The following is a 20,834-nucleotide window of genomic DNA, read 5'->3' on the forward strand; positions in this document are numbered from 1 at the left end:
AAAATATGTAAATTATTGTTCTACAAAAAGTAGATCAGTTAATGCTGGAAAATGTATGAAATTAGTGCATAATACATTTGGGGAGGGAAAGAGCAAATACAACAAAATACACCTTAAGAATATATGCAAAAAAACAAAGATAATTTTTCTCCTGTGCGCACGACTAGCGCACCATATGCTGTAGATACTCTGATCTTGTCTGACATAACCAGCACATGGATATTGCTAGAAGAAAAAAGGGGCAAGCCTAGGCAAGGTTAATTTACCATACATCATGCTGATGTGTTTATTTTTTGTTAACATTGTGGTTTTCAAATCTTGTTGTCGTAAACCTAAGAAAAGTTTATCTAAGGGCAGAGTTGTAGGTTACATTTTGCAGCGACAGAGTTATTTCTATAAGTGATGTTCATGCTTCCTTACCAGATGGATCTGGAGACTGCGTCCAGGATATTAGGCGAGTGATTTGTCTTTTAATATGCACATTAATTTAATTTCCGTAGATATCCAGGCAAAAGGATCACTTGCAGGGAACATCCCATGTATTTATATAAAAGGCAATATGTTGCTTGAACTAAGACCACTGCCCCCATCCCCAAAACAAAGATAGTTAAAGTGTATCCCTGTTGACGAAAGTGTGAGAGAACGAGAGAGAGAGAGTGAGTTAAGGAAAGAGGAAGGAGAAGCCAAGTAAATTCAGTGCTTTAGGGTCTCATTGGAGAGTCCACAAAAAATACAATTTTGCCATTACTCCACAGCAAAGTTAATTGACAGAAGTGTTGGGAAATACAATCACTGGTAGCATCTTGTGTGGGAACAGGAAGGCAAAGACTCCCCATCTTCTTGGTTTACCCAAGGTATAAGGGCACAAACACACATTGGATTAGAAGAGGTGTGGATCATGTTTTTATTTTTTTAATTCTTGGGAAAGCAACATCTCACACTAATTTTAATCAAAATTAAATTTCCTCTTTATTTTTCTCTTCAGTAGCGCAGACCCTATTATGAAGATGTAGAAGAATGAATTCGGGTAGTGCCTATTTACTTGCTCACAAACATCAATTTTGGAAGGGCAGTTTAATATAGCCCATGCCTTAATTCCCAATGTTACTGTGTGATGATATTGGCAAGCATATAAATTTTGGACTCTGACCAGGTTTTTCTACATGTGTAGGCAGGTATCCCACAAGGCCAAAAGCTGTTTCATCTTTTCCTTCCATTTAGTGCATAGATTTTATGATGTGACCTTTCCTGCAAATGGTTTTTTTTAATATGTATGTATGTATGTATGTATTTTTCCTTCAGTAGAATTGAGGGAGGACTAGGTTGTTGGGCCAGATCACAGTTTGGTTCTGTGCCTCTCTTGGTTTTGACAGCCTTGGAAATCTGGCTTGCCAAATGTGCAGGCATGCTGCTGCCTGAATGTAAGATGTTTTGATGAGACATATTCAATAGCTAATTGCAGGGATGATTGTAAAGGGAAGAGGGAAGGACAAATCATTGTGCAGTGATGCATGTGCTCAGTACTAAACAACACAAATCCCAGGGTTACAATAGGTATATCTTAATGAGTCTTGAAATTCCAGTAAGTTGTGGTGCTTTTATATGCTTGTTCGTTTGTTTGTGATATTTATATACAATTAAATCCCTAAGCTGTTTACATAGAAATATTAAAATCACTTTTAAAATATAGTGTTAAAAACAATGCCAATTACAATAAGAGCAATACAAGGTGTTTGATTGTATTCCACCTTCGCAATCTACAAAACAGAGACTCAAAGCTTCAAGCTATTTGTCTTTATTATGCTAAAGGAACACTTTTCCACAGTGCAGATTCAAGGAAGCTCTCCAACTGTCCCAGGCTCTAAATGACTAAGATCTCTATTAGCAAAGACAATCCCTTTGGTAGTGAAGTTGCCCTCGGTTTGCCAGTGGACACTGACCGTCAAACATTCCTCACAGTGTTGTCCCTCCCTTAGGGCAACTCCATTCCGTGTTGGCTCCTAATAGTGGCTATTCTGGCCTAGCATCTTAGTCGCACAACCTAACTTCACCTTTGACTTGCATCTCTTAAATCATGTCTCTCTTCCTTCATTTCCTGATCTAGCAGTACTGGAAATCTCAAGGGGCTTGGGCTCAACCTTGACACACAGAGCAATAAGATGGAACAGCATGAGTGATGTAATTACAAGCTGGAGAAAGCCTGGGTGAACAAGTGCATTTTCAGAAGGTGTTTGAAAGAGGACACACTTTCTTCCTCCCAAACTGCACATGGGAGGATTTTCCAGAGGGTGTGCACTACTACTGAGAAAGGCCTGCCATTGACGTATTACATGGTGACATTGTGTTAATGACCACCCAGATTTCCTGTGATGATCGTAAAGATGGACCAGTATATAGATATATAGGTGAAGGCAGTGTGCTAGATATCCTGGTCCCACGTTGTTTAGAGCTTTGTATGAAAACAACATGGCTCAGAAACTGATAGGCAGCGAGTACAGTTCTTTTAACAAATATGACGCTTCTGAACTAGATACAAGGGCAGCCCCACATGGAACACATTTCAGTAGTATAATGGTGAGGTTACCAGTGGCTAGGCTATTCCTATCCAGGAATGGGGGTAGCTAGTGTACCAACTGTACCAACATCCATTCAGAGGGGGCAGTTTATCTCCTTGTCCAAAATCAAAGACCATATAGTTTGATTACATGCATTTGAAGGGGCTTCTATTCCATGCCCCGTATTCACATGCACAATGCAATTTAATGATAAAATCATGTGAGATGTCCCATAGTGAGCCCAGCACATCAAGTGCTTATTGTGGCTGCCCATTCTCTCGTTGTTTAATGGGGCTTGTGTAGGGAACCCCAAGGAAATAAATGAACACAGTATGAAATAAATTAATCCAACAATAGCAAGAAACAAGAAAGTTGCTTCTTTGCGTACACATTGAATAAGACCTCTATATTTCAACATCAAATCACAACTACCTTTGTCATGGAGGGGAAAGTGTAGACAAATATTTGTATCATGAATTAGGATTTGGTACTTTCCTCTTCCTACCACTATCCTCCAGGATCACTTTAGTGTCTCCCTCCCCTCACTTCCTAAAAAGATATTATATCTCCCTTTAAAACGTGACAGTGATTATGTGGCTCAAAAAGAAGATTACCTAAAGCTTCGGTAAGGTTTTTCTCTTCCTTGGCATTAGTGATCCATTTACAGCAATGTCAGCAACACAAGTACTCTCAGGCCAACAAAGCAGAACAGATTCTACAGCTGTATTACGTTTTTCTATTACGCTGTTGGAGAAGGGCAAGAAATGTTTTTATACTTCCATTTCTAACCATTTCTCCTCGTGGTTTTTATATATTATGACAGTTTTGCACCTCCAGGCCCTGAATTGTGTTTAAATCTAAGTGCCTAATCTAGAACAACAAAAGCAACGGGGTCAGAGGGTGGAAACCAAACTCTCTTTAGCTATTTCCCCCCCTGAGAAATTGCCTATCAGGTATCATAATTAGCTTTACCTTTTCAGTAACAGAAAAAGGAGGGACCTTTAGAGGAAAATGGCTTGTTGCTGAGGCATGGATAATTTCTGACCTTAAAGGAAATGAATTGTAAACATGATTTTATGACACCTCTGTGATCTGGAACATTGTGTGTTGTTGTTGTTGTTGTTGTTTATTCAGATTATTAGTAATTTATAAATTAGTAAATTAACAAATTACTAATAAGCTGAAAAATGAACAACAACATGATTGGTGGGAAATTCAGGACAGATAAAAAGAAGTACTTCTTCACACAGTGCATAGTTAAACTGTGGAATTAACTACCACAAGATGTAGTGATGGCCTCCAATTTGGATGGCTTTAAATTGGGTTGGATATTCCTGGAGTAGAAGGCTATCAATGGCTACTAGTCCTGATAGCTAGGTGCTCTTTCCAGTATCAGAGGCAGTCAGCCTACGTATATACACCAGTTGCTGAGGAACATGGCTGGGAAGATGCTATTGTACTTCTGTCCTGCTTGTGGGTTCCTGGTCACCAGATGGTTGGCAACTGAGTGAACACAGTGCTGGAATAGATGGACCATTGGTCTGATCCAGTGTGGCTCTTCTTCTTAATAATAATACCGTATTTCTTCGATTCTAAGACACACTTTTTTCCCATATAAACATCTCTAAAAATGGGGTGCTTCTTAGAATCACGGGTGCGATTATTATTCTTAGAATCAAAGCTTTTTTGTTGTTGTTGGTACTGAAATTAGTGTGCGTCTTACAATCGATGGCATCTTACAATTGAAGAAATACGGGTAATAATAATAATAATAATAATAAATTTATTACTTAACTGCTTCTCCCTCTGGATCATGGCGGGGAACAACATTAAATACAATATAATACAAAAAACTGGTTAAAAGAGCATATAAAACCAATACAATATTAAAATAACAATCACAACATCTTAAAATTCTTAGGTTTAAAATTCATCTGGGTAGGCCTGCTGGAAGAGACTAGTCTTTATGGCTGTCTTAAACTCAAAAAGAATATTAAGCCAATGAATCTCCTCCAGCAGGCCATTCCACAGTCTGGGGGTGGCAGAAGAAAATGTCCTCTGGGTCCAGCCTAGTTGACTGGAGTAGACCCTTCCCACAGGACCTGAGTGTGCAGGGAGGATTGTATGGGAGAAGGCAATCCCACAGGTAACCTGGACCCAAATCATGTAGGGCTTTAAAGATAATAACCAACACTTTATATTTCGCCTGGAAACTAATTCTTATGTTCTTTAGGGTGTAATCCTATGCATGTTTAGACAGAAAAAAGTCCTACAACTCCCAGCATTCCCTAACCAACCATGCTAGGAATTCTAGGGGAATGGTGGGAGTTGTAGGACTGTTTTCTGTCTAAATATGCATAAGATTGTGTGTTTTATATCTAAATAATGCTGCTGAACAACATATTGTTAAGTCATACAGCTAGGTATAATAAATTATAGCCTACTGGATCTCCTTCTGCTGCTATTTTGCCTGCCAGTCAATCATAAAGTTGTCAGTCATATTTATAAACTCTACAATTACACGATAATAAAACCATAGTTTTATAAATAATCTTGAATTCTCAAAATCCCTACATTGTGCAGAATTTCTCTACATCTGTAGGAATGTTGTTTTTTGGCATAATCTTGCACAACCTAGCTTTATTTGGTAAAATAAATGATTTAACCATTACTTTACAATGTGTTTTGTAAAGTGGTTTATTAGTTCCTGGTAAAGAGTCGGAAGCGACTGAACGAATAAACAACAAAAACATAACAAATAGTCTATATTCCAGTTTAAAATAATCTTGAAAAATCTCAGATGGCTGGGAAAGATCTGAATACTGACATTTTGAAAGTGTCTGCCTCTGTCATGCGCCCTCTTAGTAATAACACCTTTATCTCTTAATCAATCTGTCTATCAGTCAATCAATCACAGCTTCTTTCTATCTACAGACCATTAGAACGAATGATATAGTTTGGGCCATTACTCATACAGAAGGTGCTCCAGCCCCTGGATAATTTTGGTTGCCCTTTTCCTGACCTTTTCCCACTTCTACAATATCCTTTTTTAGATGAGGCAAGCAGAACTGTGAGCACTATTCTCAATGTGGCTGCACCCTAGGTGTATATAGAGGCATTACAATACTGGCCATTTTATTTTCAATCCCTTTCCTAAGTTCTAAGTAACCATCACACCTTGGCATGTGAGGCAGGGAAGGGTGGGAGCAAGCCATGGCTCTTCCCGGTTCGAGGGTTTTTTGGTCAAGGTGCTTTCTGTGATGGGCACCCTATTATGCTACACCAGTTGCTCTGCAGTTGCCACTCCAGTTTCTCCCCTTAAGCGTCGCCTCCTTCATTCCTCTCCCAGGCACCCTGGTTGCTCTGCTCTCCTCTGCTGCAGCTTACTTGGCAGCAGCAGGAAGTGGCTCTTTCTTTCTTTTTTAATACTGTGAAACAAAGTACCTGCTTCCAAGGGCTCATCTACATCAAGCAGGATATTCCACTATGAAAGCGATATGAAAGCAGCACATAAAAGGCAGGAGTCACACTACTGTTTTATAGTGATATTGAAGTGCACTGACAACTGTTGGGGCCCATGATACATCTACACTATGAAAGCGGTATATGGTATGTCCTGCTTGGTGTAGATGACCCCCCAAGTCTCCAGCTGTGTCCACCACCTTTCTTTCCTATCCCCAGTGTGCTTCTGGAGACCATGTAGAGGCCAGAGCACTCTGGGGAAACGAAGATGCCTGGTGTGGCTGGAACCTCAGTAGAGACACTTTGCTCTACAAAGCACTTGCCTGACCATGCTGAAATAGAAAATAAAAAGAGGATGTTGTGTGGCAGCAGGCAGCAGCTGTGGTATGTACCTGCCCTTCCTGGCTTCTGACGTTGCATCGGTTTCCTGCTGCCACTGCCCCATCGTGAGATACCACTGTCTCCCTTGGCAGTTGCTTGGGGGCACCCCAGGCTGCAGCTGCAGGGCCCTGAAGTTGTGTACCCCAAAGTCAAGCCATAGCAGAGCTACTGAGAGAAAGGCCCATTCTCACTCTAATTCTGGCCAATAGGAGAATGTAGTACATGTGTAATTATGTAGATTTATTTATTTAGAAGGTTTATAAGCTGCTTTTTTATGATAAATCCACACTAGTCAGAATACAAAAAATAAAAATAAAAACATGAGATATAATAAAACAATGCTGTGAACTATCATGAAATCAAAATTAACCATTAAAATCAAAGAGCATCATGTACAGCATGGGAGAATCTTTCAAGGATGTTGTTGTCGTCATCGTCATCGTCATCATCGTCTAAAGCTTCAGCTATTGGGCGGTATAGAAATGTAATAAATAAATAAATAAATAAATAATAAATAAAGCACCTGTAGACTACCACAAATGAAGAATGGCAAGCTTGCAATAAAAGGCTTGTGTAGAAAGAAAACCTGTAATAGAAAACTGTCTGAAGTAGCAGTGCACATCAATGGATGTCCATAATAAGGAAATATCCAGAGTTGAGAGAAACAAATATGCCACTATTTATTGTGGTGTGGGCTTGTCCTTAGCTGACCCTAGTGATCTTTTACTCGAGCTGTCAAAATACCATATGCCCTCCATTTCTAGACACTCTTTTCTTGCTTGATACTGAAATGTGTTAGGAGTAATTTAAGTTTATTATCTGTGTCCTAATGCGGGTTTGTCTTTACACAGATTGCTATTGTGCAAAAAGAGAGAGGTCATTTAGAAAGAGTCTTAAGAGTCTGCCCTTTATTTTGCAATGCTTTCAAAGATAATGACACAAACCACAGTGTCTATACTCCATTGAAAGGACATGTCAGTTTACCAAGGCATTAGCTGACATTCTAATAACACCAATTAAACAATTTGCAGCTGAAACATTTGTCTGAAAAGCAGAGATCCGGGTACTGAAAAATTGTTTTACTTATACCAAGAATATGGAGTTTTCTATATAATACCTACTGGAGTGGTGGCAGTTATGTCTGTACCCAATGTAATCTACGTTTCCCCTCTTTTGAATACATAAATCTAAAAGGTTTTAAAAGCTACACGTTATAAACCATTGTTCACTCACTGTTGATTCTACTTAAGTACATAGTTTAATTCTAAAGCAATAATATTAGTACATGTGGCTTTGTGAAACAATTAATTTTTGCTTATCAGTAAATGGAATTGTTAATTATCCTTTGATGATCTCATGGTATTATTAAAGAGAAGTGAATTTATCCAAAGGATTGCTTCTGTTTCTCTCATTCTACATATGTTAATTTCCTTGATTAATTCTGAGAATATCTGCATATAATTCTGCATACTTAATTGTGAGATTGCATTGCTTTTCAAATAACTGCTTTAGATTCTACTTCCCATGCAGTTTAAAATTTATATCTAATTGGAATGCCAAACTTACAAAGGTGCCAAAGTCTTAAGTGTATAATTATGTAATTTTCTCCTGAACTTTCAGAGTCTTCCTGCGAGCAATTAATCAGTATGCAGATATGCTAAACAAAAAATTTCTTGATCAAGCCAACTTTGAGTTACAGGTAAGAGACATGAATATTGTCTTCAATATTATTTTAAAGAACACTTTTCCCCCAGATCCAATCTGTAACTTTTGTATTTCTATCTTTTTAATTGCTTACTGAACTTGCCAAGCGCACTCCCTGTGATATGAATGAAAGGAAAACTGGCACACTGGCCATTAAACTTTAGTTTAATGGCCCATTTTTTTAAACCATAGGCTAGTCAAGAATATATATCAGAGAGAAACAGAAAATATCCGGTGTCCTAGGTGTATTATGTCACAAACCACATTTCTTGTGAAACATTATTGGCTGGTTTCACACAACACAACCCATACTCAAGGTTGCATATAGATTGAGTATGAGTTGTTGAACCATGGATTATTGTTGAAACATGGGTTGTTGTGTTGTGTTAACCCAGCCATGCTAACAAACCATGATTTGTTAACTATGAACAACCCATGAAAAGAACCCATGGCATGTTGTTGGATTGTAAACTGGGTTGCTCATGGGAGCTACAGCCTAGAAGGCCATGTCATACATTCTTGCCATATGAGATTCATAAACTGGTGAGACATGCCACTGGGCCTCTCCCAATAAAAACAGAGAGCAGACAGATTCTTATGATAGAAAGCTGCCCTTTAGGTATTTCAGAGCTTGGAAACAAACTGGAAGTCAGTGAAGATGACTTGTATGCTCCGAATAACTGCATGCTCAGAATAATTGTGGCCAGTCAAAGGCTTTGTAGCTGTATTCTGAAACAGTTGACGTTTCTCAATACTTTTCAAAGGCAGGTGCAGCTGACAAATCAGCTGGGGAAAATCATTTTTGCCCTCAGCCTTCACCTGAGCATCCAGGATTACTTCCATACTGATTAAACCTTATTCCTGCCCTAGCAGTGCCCTAATCCTGCAAGTTGTGAGCAAGCCCTGCCTTCTCCTTTGATCTCATAAACATAGGAACCTGAGCTTTGGATCCAATCCATTCTTTCCTGCTACTGAGCAAGACTACGAGTTGAATAGTTTTATTATGTGTTGCCAGATCAGAAGTCTCATGAGTCAAAAGCAGTTCTGTCTTGTCTGGATTAAGCTTCCATTTGTTTGCCCACTCTGTGTATCATTGTGGAAAAACTGTGCTTATGCAGTCAAAGGAGGATGCAGGACTGGCTCACTTTTTCCATGATTAGGGCACTGTCTGCAAAACATTGCATGCAAACAAAACATGAGCACCTCGTTCTCTCCATTTTCACATTATGGTGTCTTCCTGTTGGTTATTTGGATTTCTATCTAAACAGAGAGACATTTGTTAAATGTTGTTTTTGTGTATATTTTGCATTTCAAATAATGCCAGATAAAAACCCTTCAGTTTTTTTTAAAGGCACTGAAAATGAGAAGGCAAACAAGGTGAAAGCCAAATTAAAATCAATTTCTGTGGCTCCATCTTCAAATCCTTTAATCTGTACACATTTTTCAGGGTTCAGTAGAAGTACAAAGAGCAGTTCTCCATGTATTTGTGTCCCTCAGCCTACTTTTTGAGAAACTTTATAATTTTCTTTGCCTTTATGTATAAAATATACATTTATTTGTATATAAATTCCAGCAGGAATTCCAGCAGGCCTATCCAGTGGAATTTTAGGATGCTTTTAGTATGTTTTTAGGAATTTTTAACAATGTATATTGTGTTCTGATTAATATTTTATGTATTTTATACTGTTGTTGTTCCCCGCCTCGATCAGGATGGAGAAGTGGGTTAGAAATAATTTTTTATTATTATTATTATTATTATTATTATTATTATTATTATTATTATTATAGTGTATTTCACTTGAATCATCAGGAAGCCTTTGATTTCAATATTTGTGCAGTTGGGCAGGTTTATTTAATGAAAATTGTGCTCAATGTGGCAATATGCATAGGTTCTATCAAGAATGAGCATATGTTGATATCTTCTTACCATTAATATTTATGCATATAAATTATACCTTCAAAAATGTGATGTGTTAAGATATTTCAGTCATGCAATATTGACAATTCTTGGGATTTTTGTGATTTTCAGCTTTGGAACAACTACTTTCACCTTGCTGTTGCTTTTCTTACCCAAGAGTCGCTACAACTGGAAAATTTTTCAAGTACTAAAAGATGCAAAATACTCAACAAGTAAGTTGTATTCCAAGTACAAAATCACGAGGAACATGAGGGTTTATTAACATAATATTACTGTAGTTGCTTAGAAAATTCAAGATGCATTGAGAAGCAATCATGGTATGATGAAAGGTTACTCTTGAAATCGTGAATCAAGTATTTATCATATTCTTTAGATTCAAGTCAAGATGCAAAATTACAGGATAAAGCAAATGTTTATCTTACAGTATATTCATGGAGTCAAGACGTTTTCAGAATTAACATATTGCAAAACTCTGTTTTTAAAACCCCTTTAGCCTTTTGCTTATTTCAATCTCATTTCATGAGTATGCTTTATTGCCTAATTCCTAAAGGTTTTGTAGCTAATTTTCATAATTGCTGTGATTTTCAGTGTGGCATTCCTAAATAATGTTTTGTTGTTTAGCCAGAAACATGTGCCATACCTTGGTTAAAATTACCTGGACGGGGCATTTAAAATGTATTCAAAATTTAATAGCAAGCAAAACTTGTCAAAAGCAGCATACTGTGCCATTTTGAGGAATAAAGGGTTTCATTTCAATTTGTATTACCATAAGTTTTCCTTCTAGGGCATACTTCAGGCTTGTAAGATCTACTTTCTTTTGTACTAAATCCCTGAAGCCCACCAGGGTTCTAGTACAAATGTATAAAAAGGTACAAAATCTAGTACAAATTTTGACCTGGGTTCAAAATGGTAACATGGGGGCTGGAGCCAAATGCAATAAGTTGTTCCAGGGAGACTCCATGAGGCATACTGGGATAACCTGCATATGCAAGTACTGATCTGAGATTATAACAACCTAATTTATAAAGGGGTGAAACTGCTTTGTTGTTGCTATGCCATGATCCTAATTCTCATTACTTACAAAGAAGTTTTAATAATTTTCTGAGGACTTATTCACACTTTGAGCCCTATAAAATACATTGGGTTGGATCCAAATAATGCCCTTCCATTCACAGAAGAAGTCCTTCTGTGAATGCGAGGATGTTTAATTCCATGATGCCTCCCTTCACAGAAGTGGGGAAGGCAGTTGGTGCTAATTCCCCCCTTGGTAGCCCCCTGGTCCATCTTCCATGCTGTTACAGAGGGTCCTCCAAAGCTCCGGAGCCAATTTTAAGGGAGAAGGGGGGAATTAGTTGGAAAATTCTTGCCGCATTTTCAGTCCTTAGGCACCACGAGTGCTCTTTGAACGAGCAGAACTTTCTCACAGGAGGATTGGATCCAGCCAAGTGTTTACCATTACTGAGGAAGACAAAGTGTTAAATCATTTTAAACAAAATGAATACCACTTCAGAATGAAATAAATGTGTTAGTTATCTAAATGGAGTACACAGAAATAGTATGATATATCACTTAGATTGAGATAATGCTAAGATAATGCTCACTCCCACCCACTCACCCCTTGCATTCTGCAGACAAGCACTACTAATATATGATGGTTAACTACAATTACACTTAGTGAACCCATGTGGCACACTCCTGATTCCTTAACCATGGTTAAGCAATAAGCAGAATTACATCTCCATCAGTCCAAAGACAAATATGTGTCTGCAGGAATTGCTCATTGTTGTTCAGGATTAGCACCAAGTATATCAATGGATAGTAGGGTGGCTGGCTGTATAAACATGTTTTTTTTTAAAAAAAATTTTTTTAATTAGTGATACTTCTATACTGCTTAATATAATAAAAATCCCTTAGTGGTTTAAATGATACATTCCCTTTCCCTCACACACAGACACTTATTAAATTAAGATATATTGTATTCCTTGTTTGGAGATACATTAGTGCTATTTTCAGTAGCCAGTAGCCACTATTCCAAAAATTCTAAATTAGCAATTTCCTCAAAATCTGGGAAGTTACATTAAAAAGAGTAGCCAGTATAGCTAGGCTCAGGTAGTAAAACCATTAATTATTTTGGTCCTGTTCCAGTTCAACTGTGACTGAGGTTGTTCCACTTTGTTTCTGGTTCAGGCTTAGTTTCAGTAACCAATGTGATGTACCTGAACCAGTTTAATTCAAGTTCATGTTGAAAAATGTAAATATTCACATTGCAGTGTTGTCTTGCAAAGTGAGATGGAGCAAATTACTGGGTTTCATTTGATGGTGCCCTAGCATTTCTATTATCTTTCTCAAGTTGCTGCACACTCTGTACTATGCAGAACTGCATAGGACTAATCACATCATACAGCCTTGTAACTTACAGAGCAATTATAAGGTAGCGGGAGTTAAGTGGTGGATAATCCACCATTTCCAAAGCCCTTCCTGGTTCATGCTAGCCAGAGTAGCGAGTGTAGTGGCTTTTTTCCGTTTCACTTTCCCCAGTGGATTTTTAAAAAATATTTCCCTCCCATTGATTCTAGTGGGAGGGAAAATACCTATGCCAGCTTAAGGTACAAGGCAGAATCCAGGTCTCTGCTGGAGGAGCAACATAGATTAGATCCAAGGCTGGTCCCATCCTGCTTCTAGAATGTTCAATTTGGCTCTTTCTACCAGCAGCTGGGCTTCTGGGGCAGACAAGCTGCTTCCCCCCGCCCTCACTTATGCTGTTGAGCTAACTTTCTGCAGAGGTTAGTGTTGCTCTGCCTGTTTAGTAAACAACCACATATGTTGACTCATAGGTTAAAGGTAAAAAAGAGGGAAGAATCAAGAACTTCAGTAAAGACAAGCTGAAAATTATAGCATAAGGATGCAATGTACAAAAATACTTGTAATAAGTTTAGGTTCTGTGCTAAAAGTAATATTTCTGTAGAGTGATGGGAGACATCTTTAGACTTTCTTTATTCCGCACATGCACAGATAATTAAGATAAACAGCTTGGATTCTGAGACCCAATTGCTTATTAAAATTAGCTAAATTGTAGAGCTCTGTGATAAGTTTTACCAATTATTATTTTTCACCTAATCAGTTATACTGTACGCAGTGAACTGAGAAAGTAAATTGTTTGGAAACCAATATAGACATGTGGTTGAAGCATAAGAGTATATTTACTTGGGGAAGAAATACTTCTTCCCCACTGGGATGTAAATGATCACTTCATCTAATATCAAAAGCTCTTTTTGAGTTTTAATTAGCCTTTTAAAAATTTGTATTGCATCTTTCCTCTTCATGTTAAATATCAAATATAACAAGATCTTTTAAAGGACAGAATAGTTTAATTCATGTTAGTATAAAGGATAATTCTTAACAATATTAGACTTTCTAATATCTGTTCATGTGAACAAATACAATTTTAAAACATTATATAAAGCAAATGTACAAGTACTCATCTCCCACTGAAAGGAATGGGACTCTACACCTTTCCCACAAAATAGATTGATTATGTTATATTCTGCATTAGCCCAGTGTAAAAATCGATCTTAAACTTACAGGCTATGTTTGCACATAACACTAAACCATAGTATAACATTACATGCATTAGCCTTATGCCTTGTGGGCTCATGTGCCTTTTCCTTTCCTCCTCTGGTGCAGCAGCAAGGAAGAGATAGGAAACATTTGATTCTGTTTTGAATTAACCATATTGTTATGTCTGTACCAGGACAAACTCTGGTTAGTTTTAACTTTATGTTGTTTTAACAAGTAAACTTCAAACTGTGGTTAATGATCCTTATTTGTTTGATTAAAATATAGTTAATAGTAATCACAGTTCTTGGTTCAAACTGCAGTTAGTTGAAAACTGAATCACCAGAGGAATGGGCAAACATGTGATCTTCAAAGTCATTGAGGTTTTCCAAATTCCTGCTCAAAGCTTGGTTGGGAAAACTGGGGGAAATGGCACACTTTCCCACCATAGCCTAAAGTGTAAAATGCAGATAGAGGGGTGGAGTGGGAATGTGCATTTTCAGGAGTGCAAAGACAAATACGGGCTTGGGAAATTGTGGTTTTCCCCCCTGAGAATTGTGTTCCTCCTTGCATTTAGGGTTGCAAATAGGACAAATTTGCATGATTTGCGAACAGGAATCACATTCTCATACATCTGTACTTGATTTATCTCAGCCTTCCCCAACCTGGTGTCCTCCAGAGGTTTCAAGTATACCTGCCATCCGTTGACACACCATCACTAGGGGCATGGGAGGCAGCAGCCTGCTTCAACCTGCCTCCTCCACCTTCTCCAGCCCCCCCCCGACAATGTTATTCTGATTAAAACAAACAAACAAAACACCAAAATAAACACCTCAGCAGCAGCAGCTTCCTTAGTTTCATTCTCTCTGTTGCTTCCATTTCTGGCTAGGGTTAAGTCTGGGCTTGTGCAATAGCTGCACATTTTCAAAACATTTCTCCAGGAAATCTCCCCTTGAAGTACTACACCATAGGACCCCCACACACATATATACACACACACACACACACACACACACACACACACACACACACACATCCACATCCACCTGCCCTTACCAGCATTGCAAGGATGAGGGCAAGGTGCTTTGCTGAGCATGAAGAAGGGCTTTTTCTGGATGTGCAAACCCCCTAGTTAATGGCTGTCCTGGGCATGCAAATAGGCTGCACTTAGGAGGCTGCGGCTTGGACCCATGATCGTTTCTCAGTGCTGGGCCCAGTATTCCAATGGCTGGCAAACCAGATGAAAATGGCAAAAGGCACTCCACAGAGGGAGCTTCTAATGAAAATTATAGATACAGGAGCACCCACAAGCTATGGGCCTGGTCTTTCAGAGGGAATCCAGTTTCTCCAGAACAGGTTGAATTATCATATGGTCCGTGGAATTGCCTACTAGCAGTGCCTCTGTCTTGTCTGCATTGAGCTTCATTTATTTACCCCTCATTCAGTCCAGTACCATGACCACACATATGTCCAGTCTCTCTACTTCCTCACCTGGCTCCAAAGAGAAGAGAAATAGAGTTACATGTCATCTGCATGCTGATGAAAACACAGCCCAAATCCCCAATTAATCTCACTCAGGAGTTTCATGTACATAATGAAAGGCATAGGGGATAAGATGGATGAAGCAAAGATGCCATGGGTTCTTTTTTTAAAGCCTCTTCACTGGTCCACATCGGGTGTTTTGAAATCTCAAAATTGAGGGAAGCTCTATGTCTCAAGCAGCAAGTAGCATCTTTGTGCAACAGCATGAGACAAAGAAGGAAAAAACCCACCAGTAACTTATTCTGGCTACTGTCAGTACTTCTGTGACCAATCTCATGACCTTTTGGCACCAAGAGTGTCTAGTGCTAGTTTGAAAGACCTGTACTGAGGAGTTTGGAAACATGAGGCTTCCTCTTGATCTAGCTTCTTTCCAAATCTTATCTTTAGTGTGATAGTATAGGAACCGGATTATAATATCCCTACCTTGGGAACTAGAGTTCTTGTGCTCACTCAGTAAGAGGTGCTACCCTGCTTTCAAGATCTAATACTTGTACAAGCCAATTTACAATGAAAGAGCAGAGGTCCACCCCCTCATCTGCCTCTGGAAGGCCTCAAAAACATAATTAATTATACTTTGACCAATTTTTCAGGTCAAATTTTTCAGGTCTTTGAGGTGACAAGAATTTCATGTTTCTGAAGCCATGTGACTCCATTCTTCAGGGTGAGGCCTTGTTGCTTTTCAGTATCTACTGTAGAGGCCACATACATGAGCTTTCCCTCACTGCCCATGACTTGATTGGGCTCAGCCAAGATTGCATTTTAGGGATAAGCTGGATTTTGCCTAATTTAAGGCATCATGATTTAAAGATGTGGTTTAGAGACACTCTGATCTGGGCATCTTTGAGATGTGGTGGCCGTTTTGTTCTCTGTTCCCTCTGCTCGGATAAAGGGAGATTTTGCATTGTTTGCAGATGGAAACTGGTAGGCTTCTAGGTATTTCTTCAAATCTAGAGCGCTCCTACCTTTCTCGCTGCCATCTAGTGCCATCTTCTGAAAATGTCTGTCCAGGTAAGAGCAGAACCATTGAAAGCTGCCCCATCCACGCCCAATCCTGACAGCTGTTCCAGAAAGATATCATGGTCAGTGGTAGTGAAAGCAGTTGAGAGGTCAAGGACAATCACTTTTCCTATCTCACTCCCAACAGAAGTAATCCCATAGAACAATAGGATAATGCAATACAGTACAATGAATTGACTACCCTCTGGACATAGCAACCATTCCTTCCTTGCTAGTTGTAATCAGCCATGAAGGGCAAGGATCAGGCAAACATGTGGTCAACCAAACCTTACCAAAGATTCTATCCCCATCTTCTGGCTGCACAAACTGAAGTTTATCCAGCAATGTAGGACCAGACGGCTCTGGACCTCCATGGATTGACATATACAAACTAAAAAATGTAAGTAATCACAGATACAAATGGTATTATTATTTCCCGCCTTTTTCCCAATACTGGGACTCAAGGCAGCTTTACCAAATTAAAAAGTATACAGTTAAAAGTATACATATAAATAGAAATATATAAAATTTAAAATATAATTAAATGAACTGTAATATTAAAATATTTTTAAAAATTAAAAAAGCAAATATCAATAAAAAAAATCAAATACATAAAAAAAAAACACCGCCCAATTTTATTCCCTTACAAACGTCATAGTGTCCCAATGAGAGTTCCACTTCATCACCATTACGGGGAGATTTCAAAAGGCTCTAAACCCCTTCAAAAGTCTCCATGGACTTTGTGGCGAGACCCTGGTGGATACAGTGGTTGCCTCCATGACTGCTATAAAGTAGGCTCAATAATGAGCTGTTAGTAGTTTTTGACTGTATTTGCTTCAAGATTTTCTCCACTTGTGTTCTAGATATCTCCCAACTTTCTCCAGCACTCTTAGTTCAGGCATATACCAAGGAGCTGAACAGGCTCTGCTAACTGAGGCAGGTTGCTTAGGAGCAAAAGTGTCAACTGTCTAGGTCACCTTTGACAAAGCTTCAACAAGAGTGCCAGTTGTATCATCCAGGAAAACTCTGAAAGCCCTTTGGAATCCATCAGCTTCTGGAGGTGAACCATCTTAATAGGTGTCCCCACCCTTGCAGAGGGGAACAGCCCTTGTCATACTAAAGTTCAACAGGAAGTGGACTGAGCACGACAAGGGTCAGAATGTAAAATCCTCTACCTTCAGAACAGTGGTGTAGATATAACACCCAATCACGTTTAACGATCACATGTAAAAATGGTTTAGCATCCTGGTTTGTGGCCAGTCCTAACCATGGTTAGGTAACCAGACATATGGAAGAGGCTCAGGACTCGCATCCTTCTTCACCAAATATGTTTCAGCAGACACACAATGATACCAGAGTACTGTCCATACCATACAGTTCAGAGGAGCATTATGCAAAAGTGAAAAGTTTAAAAGTGAACTTTCCCCCTGAACACTGAGCCTGGAAACTTTCTAAATTTGTTTTAATACGCTCGTTTGAGAACTTTTTGTTGTTTTTCTGCTATTCTTTATTGTTATTTTCATACGCATAGTCTCAATGTTCCTATCATGTTTCCCATGGTGCATACACTTATCTGGTATTTTCTTGGTGCCAAATCAAAAGTTGATGCTCTCTTATTTCTGTCTGTTTTCTGCAACCGTTCTGGTCGTCTTATGTTTTCCTTCATTGTACTATTCTATGATTTATCATGGTAGTTTTGGGTTTGTTTTTCAATCTTTATTACCGCTCAATTTGGTGTGATTTGGATGTCTTTGATACCTACTGAAAATGGCTCTTTTTAGTTCATTTTCTAGGGCAGTCAATGTATGGTAAAAAAATATGCATAAAAAAAAAATATTCCTAAGACTGTGCAGTTTGTTTTCTCCAGCTATTAAAGACTGAGAAATGGATAATACTCTCATTAATCTACACAGCCACCCCCACACTCCCAAAGGACAGTTATGTAATATGCCGATAAGGCAAACTAAAATTCCCACAGGTGAAACATTTACAGAAAAGCAGTACTGAGTGGAGCTCCTTTCTTCCTCCAAGCAAGGGTGAGAAATGCAGATGTTAAACTGGAAACTAGCATGTTCAAGATTTGCTGCTGCTGCTGTTTTGTTTTTTTAAAAAAATCGGTAGTTTTCTGTGTGTTTTGGGGATGTCATTTAATTTTTCCATGCTTTTTTCCCTTTCTGTAACAATGAATGTATTGCCTATCAAATTGATAATTTTTTAACACAGACATAATTCAATTACAATAATGAAAGGGTAGCACATTACCAAGAGGATTTTATTAAGAAATTTGTTTTTTTCCCCTTAGGTATGGAGATATGAGGAGACAAATTGGCTTTGAGATCCGTGACATGTGGTATAATCTGGGTAAGTAAGAACCCTGTTTTCTGATCCTTTAATCGCTGAATATCCTAATAATCCAAATTCACAGCACTTTTTCAGTCTTATCTGCATTAGTCCTGTGTTTACATAAATGGCATACCTGTTTGCCCAAACTTCTGATAATACAAATATTTTGCCAGCATCTAAAGCATTCATGTAAGTAATTTTTATTGCAGCTGCTAATTCCTGCATTACATCTACCATATGGAAGAAATGGCTGGCACCAGCATGGAAAAATCTTCACATGAACTATGTTACGGCTAGTGCATGAAGCCAATTCCCAGTAACTTCCCACGTGGCTGACAATGTAAAAACTGGACCTTATGATTGTCCAGGAAAGAGATCTTGCAGTTATGATGGATAGCTCAGTGAAAATGTCCATCCAGTATGCAGCTAATGTAAAAAAGGAAAATTTCCTGTTGAGCGTAATTAGAAAAGGAATTTAAAATAAAACTGCCAATATTATAAAGCCCTCTCTTACAAAACTGTTTAGTTCTGGTCACTGCACATCAAAAAAGATATTGCAGAACTGGAAAAGGTGCAGAAGGACTTCTTTACACAGGACATAGTTATAAACTATGGTGTTTGCTACCATGAGATATAACAAAGGCCACCAACTTGGATAACTTTAAAAGGGGAATGGGCAAATTCATGGAGGATAAGAATATAAATGGCTATTAGTCGTGATGAGTTTATATTACCTCTCGCATTAGAGACAGTATGACTGGGTTTGCATGTCACAATCAGCCACAACGGTTTATTTTTCTGAATAAGCCATGATGGTTTATCATGTCATCTATTAGCATTTTTCCTGAACTACCGAAGCTCTGGGCAGTTTACAGAAGATTAAGATACAGAAGTTAAAACCATAAAAGCATACAGTAGACAGTATACACAAAGACAACATACCTCTAAAAACAACTTTGAGCTATCAGCCAAATCTAAAAACAGATCCGGGATCTATTAAAACTCATCACATGCTGCTAAATGGATGGGAAAAGAGAAACGTCTTGACCTGGCGCTGAAAAGATTCAATGTTGGTGCCAGGTGGGCATTGTCAGGGAGATAATTCCAAAATTGGGGAGGGGGGGGGCACCACTGAGAAGGCCCTCTTCCTTGTTGCCATCTTCTGAGCCTCCCTCAGAGTAGGCACCCGGAGGAGGACTTTAGATGTTGAGCGTAGTATACAGGTAGGTTCGTGTTGGGAGAGGCATCCCATCAGTTTTTGCGGCCCCGAGCTGCGTAAGGCTTTATACATTAGAATCAGCACCTTGAATCAGGCTTGGAAACATACAGGCAGCCAATGCAACCAAACTGAAATGCCTTAGTAGCTTCCATGCAGTATTAAGCAAGCCCAGTTTGAAAGCGAGCAAAAGAAGCTGCTGTGTATGCCAATAAATGGCTTCCGTTTATTTCGGTGTTGTTATTTTGCTGCTGGCTGGTGGGAGGGGCTAGAACATTGGGGCTTCAGGGTCAAAATGAGAGGTAGAGGAGCGGGGAAAGGGAAGGGAAGGGGAAGGGGGGAAGGGAAAGGAATGAAAGAATAGCAAGCGGTTGGTTTCTGGCCACTTTTCAGTGTGAAAGGAAAGTTGCACTATTTATTTATTTATTTACAATATTTAAATACCGCTCCCCATTCAAAATTTCAAAGCGGTGAACAAGATAAAATAAAATAAAAACAGAATAAAACACTTTAAAATAGGTTTTAAAAGAAGCAAAATGAAAAGTGAACTGTGGCTGGTCATTACGGAAAGGCTTCCTGGAACAATGATGTTTTCAGGAGGCGCTGAAAGGAATACAAAGTTGGTGCCTGCCTGACCTCCAGAGGCAGGGAATTCCGTAGGAGGGGGGCCACCACGCTGAAGGCTCTTCTCCTGGTGGACTTCAATCAGAGGATGGGTCTATGTGGAACAACCAGGAGCAGGCCCTCAGATGACCTCATTGACCGGGCAGGTTGGTAGGGGAGAAGGCGCTCTCTCAGGTATCCTGGTCCCAAGTTGTTTAGGGCTTTGTACACAAGTACAAGAACTTTAAATGTGGTCTGGTAGCGAATAGGCAGCCAGTGCAGTTCCCTCAGCAGAGGAGTTACATGCTGGAAAGGGGCAGCTCCAGACAACAGCGGAGCTGCAGCAGTCTACACTAGCTCCAGCTTCCAGAGCAGCTTCAAGGGCAGCCCCACATAGAGCACATTGCAGTAATCCAGTCTTGAGGTTACTAATGCCTGTGCCACTGTGGCCAAGCTATCGCTGTCCAGGAGAGGCCATAGCTGGCGAACCAGACGAAGCTGGTAAAAGGTTATTCAGTGCAGCATTTGGAGGCTCCCCATGAGGAGACGCCACGTATGA

General features: G+C 39.1%; 1 protein-coding gene across 1 annotated transcript in view; it reads left to right on the forward strand.

Moving 5' to 3' along the window:
- The window catches only part of DOCK1 (dedicator of cytokinesis 1), a 427,979-nt gene that overhangs the window by 282,311 nt on the left and 124,834 nt on the right, over positions 1 to 20,834 (forward strand). The window contains exons 30-32 of the mRNA XM_063132809.1: positions 8,019 to 8,097; positions 10,132 to 10,232; positions 18,416 to 18,474. Coding sequence (XP_062988879.1) covers positions 8,019 to 8,097; positions 10,132 to 10,232; positions 18,416 to 18,474 — 239 coding nt within the window. The remainder of the gene's footprint in view (positions 1 to 8,018; positions 8,098 to 10,131; positions 10,233 to 18,415; positions 18,475 to 20,834) is intronic.

The sequence above is a fragment of the Elgaria multicarinata genome, chromosome 8, assembly GCF_023053635.1.
Source record: "Elgaria multicarinata webbii isolate HBS135686 ecotype San Diego chromosome 8, rElgMul1.1.pri, whole genome shotgun sequence".
NCBI lineage: Eukaryota > Metazoa > Chordata > Lepidosauria > Squamata > Anguidae > Elgaria > Elgaria multicarinata.